The following is a 17,363-nucleotide window of genomic DNA, read 5'->3' as shown; positions in this document are numbered from 1 at the left end:
CAGAAATTCCACTCCTAGGTATATATCTGAAAAAGATAAAGATACTAATTCAAAAGATACATGCACCCCAATGTTCTTAGCAGCATTACTTACAATAGCCAAGACATGGAAACAACCTAAGTGTCCATCAACAGATGAATGGATAAAGAAGCTGTGGTATACATATATATACATGCACAATAGATTATTACTCAGCTATAAAAAAGAATAAAATTTTGCCATTTGCAGCAACATGGATGGACATGGAGGGCATTATGCTAAGTGAAATAAGTCAGACAGAGAAAGATAAATACCGTATTATATCACTTATATGTGGAATCTAAAAAATACAACAAACTAGTGAATATAACAAAAAAAGCAGACTCACAGATATAGAGAAGAAACTAGTGGTTACCAGTGGCAGGGGCAATATAGGGGGGAGGTGTTGGAAGTACAAACTATAGGGTATAAGATAGGTTCAAGGATGTACTGTATAACAGGGGGAATATTGCCAATATTTTGTAATAACTGCAAATGGAAAGTAACCTTCAAAACTTGCATAAAAATAAAAAAAAATTTTAAAGAATGTAAGATCCTTGCCAAGAAGTGGACACAGGATATCCTAAATAAAGGAGAGCACTTACTTGTAGGCTCATTGCATTCAGTCCTTACACATGTTCAAGCCCATCTCCATTCTGTTTCTCATGCTGCCCCCTCAGAGTCACTCTCACAGCCACCCGTCCTGGAGGATGCTTCACACACTTTGCCTCTTCTCTGTAGACACAGATTTACTGGGGGGCCCTCACTGTTCCTGTGTGAGAGGTTTCCTGGGACTAGGGACTTTCATGGCCCAGACCAGAATCAATCTGAACTGGCCATTCTAACTCTTCAGCCTGCAGTCTTTCTCATCAGCTCCTTAAATTATTTTTTTTGGCATACATCACCACAAGCCCCATGTGCCAACCCTCCGCCATGCAATGCTAGACCACATGTCCCGTGAGTCCTCTGATGGCACTCACCAGGTCCTGTTGACGATGCTCCCTTTGATAGCTTTCCCACCTTTGACTTCCATGGCCCTGTTCATCTGGATCCCCTGATGCTATGGTTACTACTGCTGTGTAACAATCAAACCCCAAACGTAACATCTCTGTATTATCATCTCTCAAAGTTCTGTGGGGTGACTGGGCTCAGCTGGGCAGCTTTCCCTTGCTGTCTTGCATGCTGTTGCCATGGGTAACAGCTGGGCTGGCCCTCTGCTGTGCCCTGGGTGGGGATGGCTGGAGCAGCTGTCTCCATGCAAACTTTCACATGGCCACTGTGAAAGCACAGCTGTCTCAGGGCTCCAAGAGCGAGTGTTCTAAGAGATAGGAAGTGGGAGTTACCAGTCTCTGAAAGCCCGGCCTGGAAGCTACACAGCATCACTTCAGCATGGAAACCAGGGCAGGGTCACAGAGCCCTCCCAGGCCCAAGGGGAGGGGACAGGGACCGGGCCTCTTGATGAGAGGAATGCCAAGGAACCTGTGGCCATACTTAACCCTCCACACTCAATGACCTCTCTTCCTCAACCTCTATCCCTTCCTCCTCCTTCTCCTTCTCTTCCTTTTTCTCAGGACTCCACCCTCAACTCTCACCTCTGCATGCCTTCATGCCTTTGCAAGTGCTGTTCCTTGCCTAGAATGATCTCTCTACGTCTTGGCCCCCAATGCCAGTCCTTCCTTCCCACTGGCCAAGTCCACCTACTGGCTCCTCTTATCCGTGGGTGGTGATCAACTCTGGGCCCCAAAGCAAGGTTTGGTGGTCCCCTTCACTGACACAGGACAAAAAGAAGGAGGTGCTTGTTCCCCCTCCTGCAATGTGAGAGCCTCGGCGGGCAGGGACCAAGCCTTCACCTCTAGATCAGAGTCCCTGGAGACCAGCACAGTCCCCAGCAGGCCTCCAGCACTGTAGGCTTCAGAGAGGCAGGTGAGGCTGTATGTTCTCTTACTGAAATGGAAACTCAAGGTAAATGTAGAAAAGTCTCAGTTTGGGTTATTAGGCCTTTGACCCTTTTTCTATGCTGGTTTAGAGGTTTCATCTCATTGGGAGAATCTGACACACATCAAACTAGAAGTCAGCTCTATCTATATTGCTGCAAATCTGAACTGAATGATTTGGTTGTATCTTTCTAGCTGTTTTCTGTAAAAATTCTTAGTCACTCTTTAATGGTCTGATATTTAATCTATGGACTAAAGATGCATTTTGATGCCCCAGATGTAATGGACTATTTGACCTAGTAAGAGATGGTTTCACACAACAGTTGGGCTCCTCACCTTGGGTGAACTGAGGATGAGCCTGCTGTGTGTGTCCCCTCATTCCTATGTCCTGTCTTCCCACCTGGACCCCTGCCCTCCCACTGCAACACTTCCATTTTCTCATTGGTCCCTTTCAGTCAGAACCACTGCACCTTTATGTTGGCCTCTGGCAGCCCAGACATTATTACTGTATGAATATTTCCAACCATTTCACTCTGGTCTGCTAAAGTGTGAGTGATTGTGTATTTGGTGGCTTGGGTTCCTCCTTCTACCATTCCAGGAGGCTTCTCTCTAGCAAGATTGCTTCATTTAGGCTTTTAAAGCAAAATGTGCTGGAAATAAGGAAGGAAGAAAACTGGCATGTGGTGAGGAAGGTTTATGGAGAAGTTTAGCGGGGAAGAACACCAGGGGAATTGTGTGGCAAAAGGACACAGGTGAAAGAGGAAATGCATTTTAGGAGTGTTGCTGTGAACTGTAGACTCTTTTCTCAAGATTTAAGAAAGACAAGTAAGAACAGAAGCAATACTGAAATTACTTTATGATTGTGTAGAGTGCAATTTTGACCATGGTTTCTCTTTAGGATAGTGTGAACCTGGATAAGCGATGGGGGTAGTCATGGCTTCCAGGGAATTCTATAGTAAAATTAAGATGGCATAACAATAAAATAGCCATTATCATGCAAATATTTATGGAGGCGCACTTGTTCCTAAAGGAACACCTTTGTGAAGTGGTATGACTGTCATAAGATTATGATACACATTTTCAATTTAGTCTCTCCAAGTAGACTTTCACAGAGCCTATGACTCAAACATATATTGCAGTAGAAAAGGAGACATAGATCCTCGGGAACAACAAAACAGTGATTGAAAATGGCAGCCCACAGTGCAGTTCTTAGCCATACCAGTTCTAAAACCAGAGCAGTCCTGGTGGAAATATGTCCAGGTTCAAATAAAAAGCTATACCAACGTGTCACCTGAACCATCTGGATTGTTGACGTGACGGGATCCCTGCGGCTGCTCTGGGCAGATCTGGGTGGCCTTCTGGCTCTAGCACGGCTTGTCCTGGCTCTGCTGCATTGCTGCAGAGGAGAAAGCACCAGCCAAAAGTGCTAACCAGGGGAGTCAGCTAGTTCTCCTGGAGCCTTGCTTTCCTTCAGTGCCCATCCGTCTCCAACTTTGGAGTTGCAAAGGATTTTTGCAAAGGATTTGCAAAAGGATTTGCAAAAAGGAGTTGCAAAGGATTTTTTTTTTTGCAAAAAAAAATCCTGCAAAGGATTTCCCCACAGGAAACTCCCAGAATAAGCCATTCAGTTCACGGCTGTCACCAAGACACCACCATGTCCATTCCCAGAGGAGAAATGCACTGCAATCCCTAATTCAAAGCCTTCTCATTATACCACACACCTGGCTGTACCAGACACGTGCCTGGCCCTTCACGTGTGCTTTCTCAGTCTTCACGGGGTCACCTGTGGGGATTGTACATTAACTTCCTTTTAGAGATGAAGAAACAGAGCCTTGGAGTCCAAGGGCCACACCAGGTAGATACTGAGCCCACGGGCCTCTCACTGGGAAGCCACCTGCTGAAGGGTGGGGAAAGGAGGCAAACTCTGCCCCCTGACCTGTGTATATTTCACCTTGCCACTCTCAAGGGGTGTTGTTAAAAACTTTGTTAATCAACTATACTCTAATATAAAATAAAAATTAAAAAAAAACTTACAGCAGGACTAGGTGCTTAGATTTGCTGTTATGTGTAATCAGGGGCCACTGTGTTTTATTTTTTAATTTGGGAGGACGTGATGGAAAAGGATTGGGAAATGATGTACTGAGAAGGGGTTTGAGGTTCGCTCTTCTGACAAATGCAAGGAGTGATGAAATCAGAGCAGGTAGCAGTCAGAGTGTGAACCTGGAAGCGAGGGAAGAGATGGGGAAGGGGCTGAACCTGAGGGTCTGAGCTGCAGGCGATGCACGACCAGTGGTACGGAGTGGGCAGGAAGCCACGGCAAAACAGAGCAGTCAAAATGATTGCAGATTTCTGGTTTATGCCGGGACAGCTGTGAGAAGGCTGCGATCATGACCGTGATTACATGACTTGACACAAGGGTGGGTAGAGAAAGGTGGTCCCTTTGGGAGAAACTCTCTTGGCCATAATCCGTTGTCCTTCCAGACCCACTACTCTATTGTTTCTGCTAGCAATGGGGAGTGACAATGAACAGGGAACTACACGTAACAGGTCTGGGCCAGAGATCAAAATAAAGATACCTTCCAGGCAGAATCAATACCTCTCTGCAAGGCAAGCCCTGATTCTGAAGGACTTCTTTCTTTTTTAACTTTTATTGGAGTATAGTTGATTTACAATGTTGTGTTAGTTTCAGGTGTACAGCAAAGTGATTCAGTTTTACATATACATATATCCACTCTTTTTAAGATTCTTTTCCCATATAGGCCATTACAGAGTATTGAGTAGGGTTCCCTGTGCTATACAGTAGGTCCTTATTAGTTATCTATTTCATAGGTAGTAGTGTGTAGATGTCAGTCCCAATGTCCCAATTTATCCCTCCCCCCCACTTACCCCCTGGTAACCATAAGTTTGTTTTGGGAGCACACAGTCAACAAAGACTGTGGTAGCTCCTGAAGGCTTGAGACTGGCCCGCTGAGCCCAACTGCACGCATTAGAATATAACATGTGAGTTATTATAACAATACAACATTGTAAGATTTTGTCAGGATAGGTAAAGCTAAAATTTCACTAGTTCTTTCTTTTGTCAGTGTTAAAATTTGCATCTTTACAGTTCTCATATTACAGCAATTATTACTATAGTCAAATAGCCAAGTGCCCTCCAGGGAGAAATTATGCAGGGACTATAGGAAACGAGTCAGGAGTTATTTTCTTTTGTATTTTATCATGCTTGTAGCTTCTTGGAGAATACAGAAAGTATCTGTTTTGAATGTTTCTAATTTGGGGGTACTTTCAAAATCTGATTTAATCAGACCTTTAAAAAATCATATAAATCAATAGCAATTACCTAATTCTAAATTGAGTCATAACTCTGAAAGAAATGTGCTATTAGAATAGATCCCAGGCAATCAGTGATATACCTCTACTTTCATAAAAGGAAGTAATAAAAGGTAAAAATAAAGAGAAAAATGGAAAAACCAAAACAAAACCTCATTTATTATTTTAAATCCCACTTAGAATGATCTTCTGTTGTACTTCAAGATTTAATGTTCAAAGTTTATAAAATTATTTTTATTTTAAGAACGTCTAATTTACCAATTAGATTAATGTGTTTATTACTACCTAGAGACCGTGAAGAGCTTATTTGTGATTCGTAACAAACTTCTCTAACCTTCTGGATAATGGCCTGAATTCTGCATTTTTATACTATAGCAAGAGGATCTTTGATGCTTTGATTTGCATACACTTTGATAGCTACATTAGAACATTCTGTACATCCAGTCTCTTCCTGTTCTTTAATTTGGTACTTGTTCTATCAAACAGGTTTGAAAATGCAAATTATTTCACATTAAAAATATAAATTTTTATAGCATATTATATAGTTTGAATGCGTTCAGACTCAAAAGCATTATATACAGTTTTAATGCATTCAGACTCCTATAATTCACTATTGTTTTAATTTATCGGATTTTTTTGTGTGCCCTGAGTCCACAGTCCAATCATTTGCAAACTCAATTAAGCTTTGTCTCAATGAATTTTTACTTTTTGACAAATTGTTACATTTGTACAGAAATACATTCTTAGTATATTATTCATTCATTTGATACATTTGCAAAAATGGAAATTCATCCATTTTCTGAAAGCACTGAGGTATCGCTAGTCCAAGAGGTATATTGAAAACATGTCAGTTTTCTAAAGCGCTGAACTTATAGTTTTTTTTTTTTTTTTTTTTTTTTTTTGCGGTATGCGGGCCTCTCACTGTTGCGGCCTCTCCCGTTGTGGAGCACAGGCTCCGGACGCGCAGGCTCAGCGGCCATGGCTTATGGGCCCAGATGCTCCACGGCATGTGGGATCCTCCCGGACCAGGGCATGAACCCGTGTCCCCTGCATCGGCAGGCGGACTCTCAACCACTGCGCCACCAGGGAAGCCCCTTTTAGTTATTTTGAATATGACTTGGCAAACTATCTGTTTATTCTAAGACGTTGGAACTTCACCAACTTTGAATACACTTTCACTCAATTATGACAACATTTTATGTATTTTACAGAGCTGATTTTACATTATAATACCTGTCTAATGATATTTAAAGTGTGTCTTCATACTGCTCATGAAGATAATTATGTTAAATGGCTTGTTTTTTGAGCTGAATGTACAGGAAATGCTCTATATGTCCCAGAAATCTTGGAGAACTGCCTTGAAAGGAATGGTACTAGTGCTAGATTAATTTACACACAAATCCCACTTTTTCACATTGGCTCATGCAGAATGAAGACAGAGTCATGAGGTTTCATATTATCCTTAATACTTATTTCCTTGACTCTAAAAAGATAAAAAAAACCCTTCAAGGTGTGTTTATGCCTGCACCATTTTGAGCTGATACTGTATTATGACCCTGAATTATGTCTATTTCTCATTTAGTTAAAACCCAAAAGAACAAAATGGGTATGTAGTAAGGAAGGACTCTCCCACTGAACTTCCAGTGTAGACTGGGGCATACAGTCAACAATTATGTCTAATATTCATCGCTACTGCAAGTTTTCACCTCTTTTGTTCTTACTGGCATTTGGGAAGTCATATTAGGTACCACTAGCTGGAGCCCATCTCTTTATCCCCACATCAAGCCTGGCCATGTTCTTTGTGATAAATGATGCCATCTGTGGGATAGGGGAAGATGCTGGCATGACTAGGGCGAAGGAGGGCCAGCTGGGGAGGATGGAGAAGTAGGATTGAGGGATGTGGTGAGTTTTGTTGGGGTTTGGCAGCTGGGCAGAGAGGTTTCAGCTGATGTAGCATGAAAGCGCAGCCATGAGGCTTGGGGGCACATGGTAGCAGGATTGCGTTTAAGGCATTTTGTCTGGAATCAGCATGCAGGATGGATTAGAGTGCAGAAGAGCCAGAGTTGGGGAGGTAAGTATTAAGGAAAAGGAACTCTCTTGTTGGGAATTTCATCATGCTTAACACAAAGTCAAGGGTCAGCAACCACATAACATAAAGTCTTGTCGCCTCTACATCTGATAGTATCAAACCTCCTGACTGTCTACTCATTCTGCACGTGCGAATGCAAAACAAGGGGCATTTTTGTCATTTCCCAGAGCAGAGACACCATAAGTAGAGGACAGACACTGAGGCTTTCATCTCCAATCTCTATTCTTTGGAGTACAGTAGGTCTTATAAAATGTTTATTAAGTGAATGAAAATGAGAGTTTTCATCTGGAAAAGAATGGGAGCAAAACATGCTAGAGGATAGTTTTTCGTGAGCTACAAGTCAAATGATAATAGACAACTTTAGGGGAACTTCCCTGGTGGTCCAGTGGTTAAGAATCCGCCTTCCAATGCGGGGGACGTGGGTTCAAGCCCTGGTCAAATCCCACATGCCACGGGGCAACTAAGCCCACGAGCTCTTCAGCCTGCATGTCACAACTAAAGAGCCTGCGTGCCGCTACTACTACTTAGCCTGCATGCTCTGGAACCCGCGCACCACAACTAGAGAGAAGCCTGCATGCCGCCACAAAAGATCTCGCGTTCCACAACTAAAGACCCGATTCAGCCAAATAAATAAACGAATAAATAAAATATTTTTTAAAAAATAGACAACTTTAGGTTCCTGGCCATGTGTCATTTCCTCTGAGAACCAGGCAGCTGGAACAATAGACTATTCCATTTCCTTTCAGAAGTGTTATGCTGAATGAATACCTGCTATGAACCAGAAAATGCATGAAGGGATTTGTGCACTTAGCACTCTCCAGTACCCATGTGGGAGGGGAAAGGGTACATTATAGGTAGTCCGTGCATTCCTTTGGGTGGCAAATATGAGGCCCATGTAGATATTTCCTCATGCACCAGTATGGGACCTATGAAAAATTCCTTTCATAACTGCAAAAATGACTTATTTTCAAAGAGAGCGGAAAATTTTAGAAACTATAAAATAAGATACATGATGATGAGTTTATACATCCAGAAATGTCAGTAGATCAGGAATGAAAGAAACAGATTGGTGGTAGTAATGTATCATTCCCATCCCGAGGAATTCCCCAACACACTGGGGAACAAGAAGCCTTGAAGAACTGCGTTAAGCAAAGCCCAAACTGGACAACAGGATACAGAAGGGACAAGCATCACAAAGTTGGAAAGTGCCTGGAGGAGCCAGGGAGAGAAAGTTAAGGGCCACGGGCTGGTGTGGATGGCTGTTACCCAACTGCTCTACAGCTCACTACTCACTGTCTTTTAAGCACCTCATTCAATCCACATCTTTTACATATGGCACATTTCTAAGTGAGGCAATGCAGCACAAGAAAAAAGCAGTTGAATTCCGCTTCATCCCGAGCAACAGGAATGGGAAAGGTACTCACGCTCCACAAAGTAAGAGCTGGCATCAATCTTCCAGATGATCTGGCCCCGATGAGAACCAGTGACTCCACGGTTCTTATAGTCCAGAAAGTTTTCCGACAAGACCTCATCTATATTCCCAGGAAAGAAAGAAAGCAGAGTAGAGAAACACATCAGCTAACAGCAGATTTAGGAAAAAATAATAAAAGAGCAAAGGATATTAATGCCACCTCCAGCTCAACAGAAGAAAAAGCACCTGGAATCATAGAATCAGAGGATTCTAATTTTAGAATTTTAACGCAGGAATCTCTTCCCCTCTCCTCAACACTCCTGGCAAGTGATCATCTAACTGGTTCTTGAACACCTCCAGAAACAGAAAAAATTGCTGCTACAGCAGTTCATTTCCCTTTTTTTCTTTATTTGCCTGCACTGCGCAGCATGCGGGATCTTAGTTCCCCAACCAGGGATCGAACCCAAGCCCCCTGCAGTGGAAGCTCAAGAGTCTTAACTGTTGGACCGCCAGGGAGTTCCCTCATTTCACTTTTGAATAGCTCTTACACTTGAGGAATCTCAGTGTGAAAATCTCCATCCTAAATATTTCATTAACTGGTCCCTATTTGGGTGTGAGAACGAGGTATAAAGAAAACATCCAATTGTACTTTCTATCTGGGGCCCTGTTCTCATGGGTTCCATCCTATATGATCTCTTCTCCAGTGTGGACACCCATCAACATCCAACACTTGGGAACCATCCATGAATTTATCCATCCATCCTTCATGCAGCCATGCATTCATCTGTTCATTCAACAGACACTTATCGAGATCCAACCATCTGCCACGCTGGGAAGGTACAGGGGCCACGGTGTTGGGCAAAACCTTTCTGAACTAAAACCACAAACAACTGAGGACACGGACTTTAAACACTAAGTAAAGAAATAAGTGCATTATTACAACTTGTAAGAGGGGAGAGGAAGGAAAAGAACGGACTGCTCTGACAAGAAGCTACAAGTAGAAAGGCCAACAGGGGGTCAGGGGAGAGCTGAGGGATGAGAAGGCGCTGCCGGGGTGGGGATGGAGGGTGGGTGTGTGAAGGGTGGAGCAAGGCCCCCATGGGGTGTCCAAGGCCCGAGGGGGGCAGACCTTATCCTGTGCGAGCGCTGAGAGGAGCTGCGGGGGGTGGGGACTGTGCTCCTCCCCTCTCCTGCCCTTTCTCTGCTTGTCACATTGCAACCCATCAATGTCCTTCTTCAAGCTGGTGCCCAGAGAGCAAGGCAGCATCCTTAGAGAGGACAGATCTGTGAAGACCGAGCCGACTGCCTCCCCCTTGGTTCCAGACCTCATGTTCTCAGTGCAGGCGAAGACAGGGATACGAATTTTACCTTAATCTTCGATGGGGCCCTTGCAGTTCCCACTTCACCCAGAAAGGAACCATCTGAGCTAAATGGATCTGAAGCTGTGAGACAACCATGTTTTGAGAGTCCAAATCCACTGCGCTGGTTGGGGGGACAGCCAGAACTCAGGAGCTCCCGAGGGGAGGCCCAGAGCCCCAGCTCTGCAGAGAGGGGCTAGGTCATGGTTGCCCTCTTTGCAGCTGAGGTATTCTGAGGTTTACTTCCTGCATCTGGATGGATTTGGAAAACAGAGGAGGAGGTGAAAGAGGGCAGAGCTTATAGAGAAAGGACCCAGCTCCAAGGACCTTTGCGCCATTTACCAATACTGTCATTTCTACAGCTGCAGGTCCTCATCTGCGAGATGGGGGGTGGTAATAACTGGGACCTCATGGGGGTGGGGGGCGTGGATTACGTGAGATGACTGGTAAACATGCTTGTGACCTGCTAAGTCGATTGCACATTTTTGGCTGCCTCTTCTCTGGCCGAGACGATCAGGCAGAGTAACACCGTCTCTGCCTCATTAACAGCAGGAACTGTTTGTATCCCTTGGAAAATCACTTGTTTGCAAAATTTGTCTGTCTTTATAATCACAGTGTGTGCTCACAGCCCTGTTTGGGTTGCTAAGATGATTGCATAATACGTCTTTTACAGTAATTGCCTCATTTCTGCAAAGAAAAGGCATAATGTTTCCTAGCTCTCTAGGTCTTCAGTACCCAGATAGAAATTTACCTCATTATGGCAATTCTCCAAGGAGAGGTATTTTCCTGAATTTATCCACTCTGATCACCAGAATATTCACTTTAATAGTCACGGTCAGGTATCCATATAGAGTAACACCTAGAAAGGGGTGTTCATTCATGCACTAGCTAAATGTATATTGAGTATTTATACTCCACTCTAGTTATTATGCTAAACCCTGGGGATATACTGCTGAACAAGACAGGGCCTATGTTCTCAGGAAGTTCTGAATAGATTTGAGGATTTATTCAAGAAAACAGGCAATTTCATTAGAAGATAGTGGGTATAAGAATGGGTTAAATATCAAGGAACCACAAGGGCACAAATGAAAAAAGGATGGGCGTGAGTAAGTGGGAGGAATCAGAAAAAACCAAAGAGAATGGCAAAGTAACACACATTTTAAAGACAACAAGATGCATTTCTCTGTACAGGTTTAAGCACGTTTTCAGAGGCTGCCAGTTGGTCCTAATGAGTATCCCATTCCTTTATTATAACAGTAACACTTCATAGCAAATATCACACAAGAAAATAGAAGAGTCTGTATTCTTGCCTGGACCATCTGTGCTGAGAGGCCAGCTCCCTCCCCCAAGGCATGTATTGCCAATTGTTAGAAGTTACTAATCTGCTTGGGAATCCAAGTGTATTGTCAGGGTCAGATGCAGGAACAGAATCAGACCAGATATTTTATGCACTAAGGGATTTTATGCAGAGAATTAGGTACTAGATAAATGGATGCTAGGCACAGCCTCAGCAACTGCCTCTCCACCCACAAAGAGAGTGACCAGCTAGTGACAAGCTGAGTAGGCTCCTGCCACCAACACAGGGCTGCCTGTTCACAGCCAGGAAGCGAGTGAGGGGACGCTAGGACACCGTGATAGAAAAGCTTAATTTCTCAGAGCCATGCTTGTGGCAACCACAGGCTAAACATCAGGAGGAACGACCCAGCTTCCCAAACTTGCACAGGTGCATCTAAATGAAGGGACCAAATTTGCATCTGGAACATGGCTGCACAGGAGTCTGAGAGACCTAATTTTCAGGGACCAGAGTCTACACTAGAGGAAGGCACTGGAGAAGAGAAGAGGACTGGGATGGATGATGGGGACCAAGCCTTGCCCTCCATCACACTGAGGAATGGCAGCCCCCTGGCTCCCTACTGCGAGGTTCCCTTTTCTGCATCCTTTGTCATGGTACAAGTTTTTGTAGGAGCAATGTTTATGTGATTACAGGGATACCTGCAGCCGCCTTGAGAGAAGTAGTTAGGGTACCATTACTAGATATGTGATCTTAGGCATTATACTTAATCCCTTTGTGTCTTTGCTTCCTCACCACAAAATGGGGATAGTATTAATCCCAACCTCAAAGTCTGTTGTGAGCAATATATGAACTAGTACAGGTAATGGTCTCAGAACAGTGTTAGACATCGAATAAGCAGCTATTTATATTTATAGTATGGGCTAAAAATACGGCCCTCTATGGCAAAGCTCCATGATACTGTGCAAAACCACTAGTAACCTGAAATATTAGCTTAGGCCAGTACTATTTAAAGTTTTCACATTACTCATTCTGTACAAAACATATAGAGATGTATTAAGTTTCTCAAAAAAAGACTGCATTTGCTGGATGATACTTTTTTCTTCCAGTATGAAGAATCCTACCTCCTGCTCCACAGTTTACAATAGAGAAAAGATCTTTGCAAAATTTTGAATCACAAAGTTCTAGTGAAGCTTACAGAAACAAGCACATCTAAGAAACCAGGATTATTTTTCTTGCTTTGTTTTCAAAATGAAAACTAGAGCTCTGCTTCCTACACTTTAATCTATAATAGAAAGGTATACAACAAAGACTATTGCTGTTGAGAACAGAATGGGCAAGTGAGCACAGAAGCAATTAAAGGAAGAATTGATCCACTACCTAAGCCCAACAGAAAAAAATACAACATTGCTTCCATTACGCAGAGGAACTTGTGCCTTCTGATAACCAATCTCAGAAAAATCTCCAAGGATTCTCCCACTATCTCTAGACTATGGATTTACCAAATAGCAGGCCAGGAGATCTGGGGAGAATCTACTTGCCTTTCACAGTACAAAGCCAAGGATGTAGAATCTCTGTTCTCTTGTACGAGGAAGGGAATCTAAGGATAAATGGCAGGGGAGGCCCGAAAAATCAGTGCCACTCTGTTTTCTGTGGCTTTTCCCTCAGATTGTTTCTTTGAACACAAGTATTCTCACTGGTTGTGCCATAATTAGGAAGCACAGCCTCAGCTCTTCTATATGCTAATAGAGTGCCTGATGTACAAGAAAAACTTCAGTTCTTCAAGAGTTGATGTCCGTAAGGAAGCATTCTGGGAGTTTCTGTGTGCAGGTGCCTAGCCAGAGAGAAAATTTTAGCTTTCATCCTAAATCATTACATTTTAAGGCTCAGCACATTAAATGCTTCTTAAGGGCAAGGGTTGGGTTTCTGTACTTATTCTATAAATTCCCATAACTCCTAATGTGTGGTTTTCCACAGTGGAACACCTGACAGGCAAATATTGTGAAATAAGGAAGTGTTTCTTGCTCAAGAAAGTATAGGAAATGCTGGGTTACACCAAGTAAAGTGTGCTGCTTACTCCAAGCTTCTCAAACCTTTAACATATATTGTGAGTCTCTAAAGTGGGGCAATGTAGGCAGATTTTTCCATCCTTATTTAACCATAGAACTATTTCCCCATGGAGTGATAACTGAAATCCACTGAAACTAATGTGTAGGATATGAGTGCTATTCATGTGGCTATTATATTCATGCCTTCATCCATCACTGCATTATCCTACTATAGTGTATGAGTTTTGGTGAAAAATGGATTAGGAAGCTGGAGATCTGATTGAGAAACACTTCTAGAAAAAAAGTTCAAAAATATACAAGAAAGACTAAGGGATATTGAGGATAAAAGGAAAAGTGTCCATATCTGGAAAATCAAAGTCCTGGAAGACCAAAGAAATATGAAACTACTAGGATGAACTACTAGTCTGTTGGAAAAAGAGATATTGATGAGATTAAAAAAATAAATGGGGGTGAATATGGTGGTCTAGACAGGGCTTCTCAACCTTGGCACTGTTGATATTTTGGGCTGGATAACTCTGTTATCTTTGTTGCGGGGGAGCTGTCCTGTGCATTATAGTCTGTTTGGTGGCATCCCTGGCTTCTACCTTGCAGATGCCAGAAACACCCCCTACAATGTGACATCCAAAAATGTCTTCAGATATTACCAAATGTCCACTGGGAGGCAAAATTATCCTTGACTGAGACCCACTGGACTATGATTAAAAGGAGTCCATAAGAACAATAAAAAATGTATAACTTTGAAATCAACAGATCTAATGGAAAGAAGAAAAGAAGAATCAAAGAAAAAGAAAACACAGTAAATAAAGAATCTAAAGAAAGATGGCAAAAATAAGTCCTAATAGAACAGTAAATATAATAAATATAAATGTGCTATTCTAGCCAATTAAAAGTCAGAGACACCCAGATCAGAATAAAAAAGCACACACAAAGAGCTACACTTAAAAAAAGATACAGGTTGAAAATAAAGAAAAGACAGATCCAGTAAATATGAAGCAGAAGAAAACAGAGAGGCTAGCAGCCTTAAATAGTTAAAAAAAAAAAACCCAACAAAATTCAAGGCAAAGAATAGCACAAGGGGCACAGGCAGATCTGTAATAATAACCTGTAAGAAACTGTAGAGGAAAAAGATGTAAATATCATGAACATTCATGCACTTAGTAATCAGCATCAAATCTGCACAGTATAAAACTTACAGAAGCAAAGGTAGAAATAGATGAATCAATTAAAACAAAATTTTTGGCTAGTGATTTTGAGACACTCCATTCAAAAAATGGAAGAGACAGAAAATTAGAATATACAATTTATGTGATTGAACTTAAATACACACACACACGAGAGAGAGGGAGAGAGAGAGAGGATCCTTGCTTTGTGAGTTACCCTATGAACTGAAACTTGTACATATCCGAATTGTGTCCTGTTTTGCATGGTTCTATGGGGACTGTTACCACTGTATATTTATATAACAAAAATATTTATATATAAATATTATATACACGTATATTAAACCTTTGTATATATTGATATCTATGTATAAGATATCTATATCTCTCTATATATAAGATATTCTCTATCTCTAGATAGATGACAGATAGGTAGATAGATAGAGTGAAGCTTATTCACAACAAAAATACACTTTATGATCATACATGGAATATTTATAAACATTGAGCAGGGATAGGTCACAGAAGAAGTCTCAAAAATTTTAAAAAATAATCAGTTTGTTACAGACCATAATCTCTAACCTCACACAGATAAGGCAACCAAAAGGTATGGAAGGGAATATATGTCCTCAGGCACCAGTCTATGGCGATCCTTCAAAGATGCCATTTTAGGAAATTTTAAATCTTAATTTTGCTCTGAGTTATCACCTCTTGATTTGTTGAAATTTAAATGCATGAATGTACTCTAGTTTCATTATGATTTAAATTACTGAGCAAATTCTAGCATGGTATAGGGGTAGCATGGTATAGCATGGTATAATAATGATATGATTTATTAAAATGCTAAATTTATAAGAAGGTTTGCGAATTATGAGCATATTATGCCTACTTTACCTATTCAATTATATTTTCATAATTTTAATTGCATACTTGCTTCATGTTTCAGCAGTTTTAATAAGGGCTCCTTCCAACAGAGTCAAAGGAATGGCTATTAAAAAAAATTGATCATCCTAAAGAGGGTTTTAAGATATTAAAGTCTTTAAAATACTGGAACGTAAAATGAAGAGGTGAAAAATACTTGAATAGATCTGCTCTAATTAATTTAGCATTCTTATGGTTAGACGTCTTAATTGTATTCTTCAATTTATGTATCCTAACCCAGTTATACAATACTGTTCCCTCAGTGTGCTGAATCTTTAACACTAAGTATAGGACTCACAAATAATTAGCTTTTACTTGTCAAATTCAAGTAGGCATCACTAAATGAATAATTGTAAAACTATTTCCTAGGAATACTGATGACTAGCAAATCTGCCACTAAGTACTTGTTTTTGACCAAATCACAAGCTTCTGCCTGTTTATTGACAATTAAGATCTCTTTCCAGGTCCCTGTGGATTTGGTAAGAAGCTTTTGTCTATAACATACAACTGAAACAACTGAGCACACGTCTAAGGGCCATGGTTAAGCTGAATGAAGCCTGGGAATTAGGGCAATTTGCCATAATGCATCCAGAGACTAGAGCTACCTGACAAGTTAAATCAAGACACATTTATTGATCAACAGGCAGTAAATGCACAGTATCTCATCAATTCCATTCATTGATCCTGAGAAAGTTATTTCTCTGTTTTGAAGATAAGGAGCCTGAAGTTCTGATGACTACCTGGCTGAGGCCACACATCCAGACAGTGTCAGAGTATGATTCTAAGCCAGGTCAAGCTGTCACTGAAACCCCAGGATCTTTCCCCTTTCTGTGTCGCTAGGGGAGAGAAAACTTCATCATGCTCCTCCAATTGAGGAATCACTCCATAAGTGAGGGCAACCAAATGCAAACTCACTGTGAAAGTAATGGTAATACTTTTATTGTCCCATTGCTGGGTTCCTGGCTGAAGACAGCACTGGTGACTCGGTGACAGTGTCAGTGAGCAGGGCCACACATCCCCTTCCAAATCTAGATATCTCACTCACTATGGCAGGAGAAAAGTCACATTTGTCCGGAGAGCTCTGAAGGGCAGAGCTGAAAGCATCATAAATCGGGCCTCACGGGGACATTTAGGGCTGAAAGCATCATAAATCGGGCCTCACGGGGACATTTAGGTTGCCCACTGATGTGGAATGGCCCATATGTGATATTGCACCCAAATGTGCCAAGACGTCCTCAAGGTCACTGTGGGGTCTGCCGCCAGGGTAGGCAGCTGTGTGGCATTGGGAACCACTGACTTGGCATTTCCTCAATTGTGAAATGACAGATCAGATGAAATCACAGAGCTCTATGATTTGTTCTTTAGCAAGGCATGGCAAATCTGGAAGGTGAGTTACTAAGGACCCACCAATGATGAACTTTTAAGATTCACGGAGAATTTTGGATTTGGAAGTTGCTTTTGAAATGCTATTCTGCCGAAAGTGTTGGCATTTTGCATTAAATCACTTCACAGTTATATATGTGCAGCTACTGTGAGAAGAACACACTGTCAAATTGAGATTCTCAGAGGATGAACCGTGTTTACTTCTGTCTCAGTCAAAATGTCATGTGAACACCAGATCTTGTTCATTCATGGAGCTTCCGGACACTTCATCCCGCCGACCACCCCTTCCTTCCTCAGACACCCTCTCTCTCGTCTTCTATGACATGGTCCCCTGGTTCTCATCCTACCTCTCCATCTCACCCCCATCTCCTTTTTGAGTTCCTCTTCTGCCCCCTCTCT

The 17,363-nt window shown here is 42.0% G+C and overlaps 1 protein-coding gene across 3 annotated transcripts in view; it reads right to left on the bottom strand.

Annotated features, from left to right (window-relative positions):
* HECW1 (HECT, C2 and WW domain containing E3 ubiquitin protein ligase 1) overlaps window positions 1-17,363 on the bottom strand; it is a gene marked incomplete at both ends in the record, with an annotated part of 620,984 nt that overhangs the window by 223,953 nt on the left and 379,668 nt on the right. For all 3 annotated transcript variants that reach the window (XM_079711607.1, XM_079711606.1, XM_079711608.1), the window contains one exon: window positions 8,796-8,903. In XM_079711607.1, the coding sequence (XP_079567733.1) occupies window positions 8,796-8,903 (108 nt within the window). The remainder of the gene's footprint in view (window positions 1-8,795; window positions 8,904-17,363) is intronic.

Source organism: Hyperoodon ampullatus (genome assembly GCF_949752795.1).
Source record: "Hyperoodon ampullatus genome assembly, chromosome: 9".
In the NCBI taxonomy this organism is placed as follows: domain Eukaryota; kingdom Metazoa; phylum Chordata; class Mammalia; order Artiodactyla; family Ziphiidae; genus Hyperoodon; species Hyperoodon ampullatus.
This window is presented reverse-complemented; position numbering and strand designations above follow the sequence as displayed.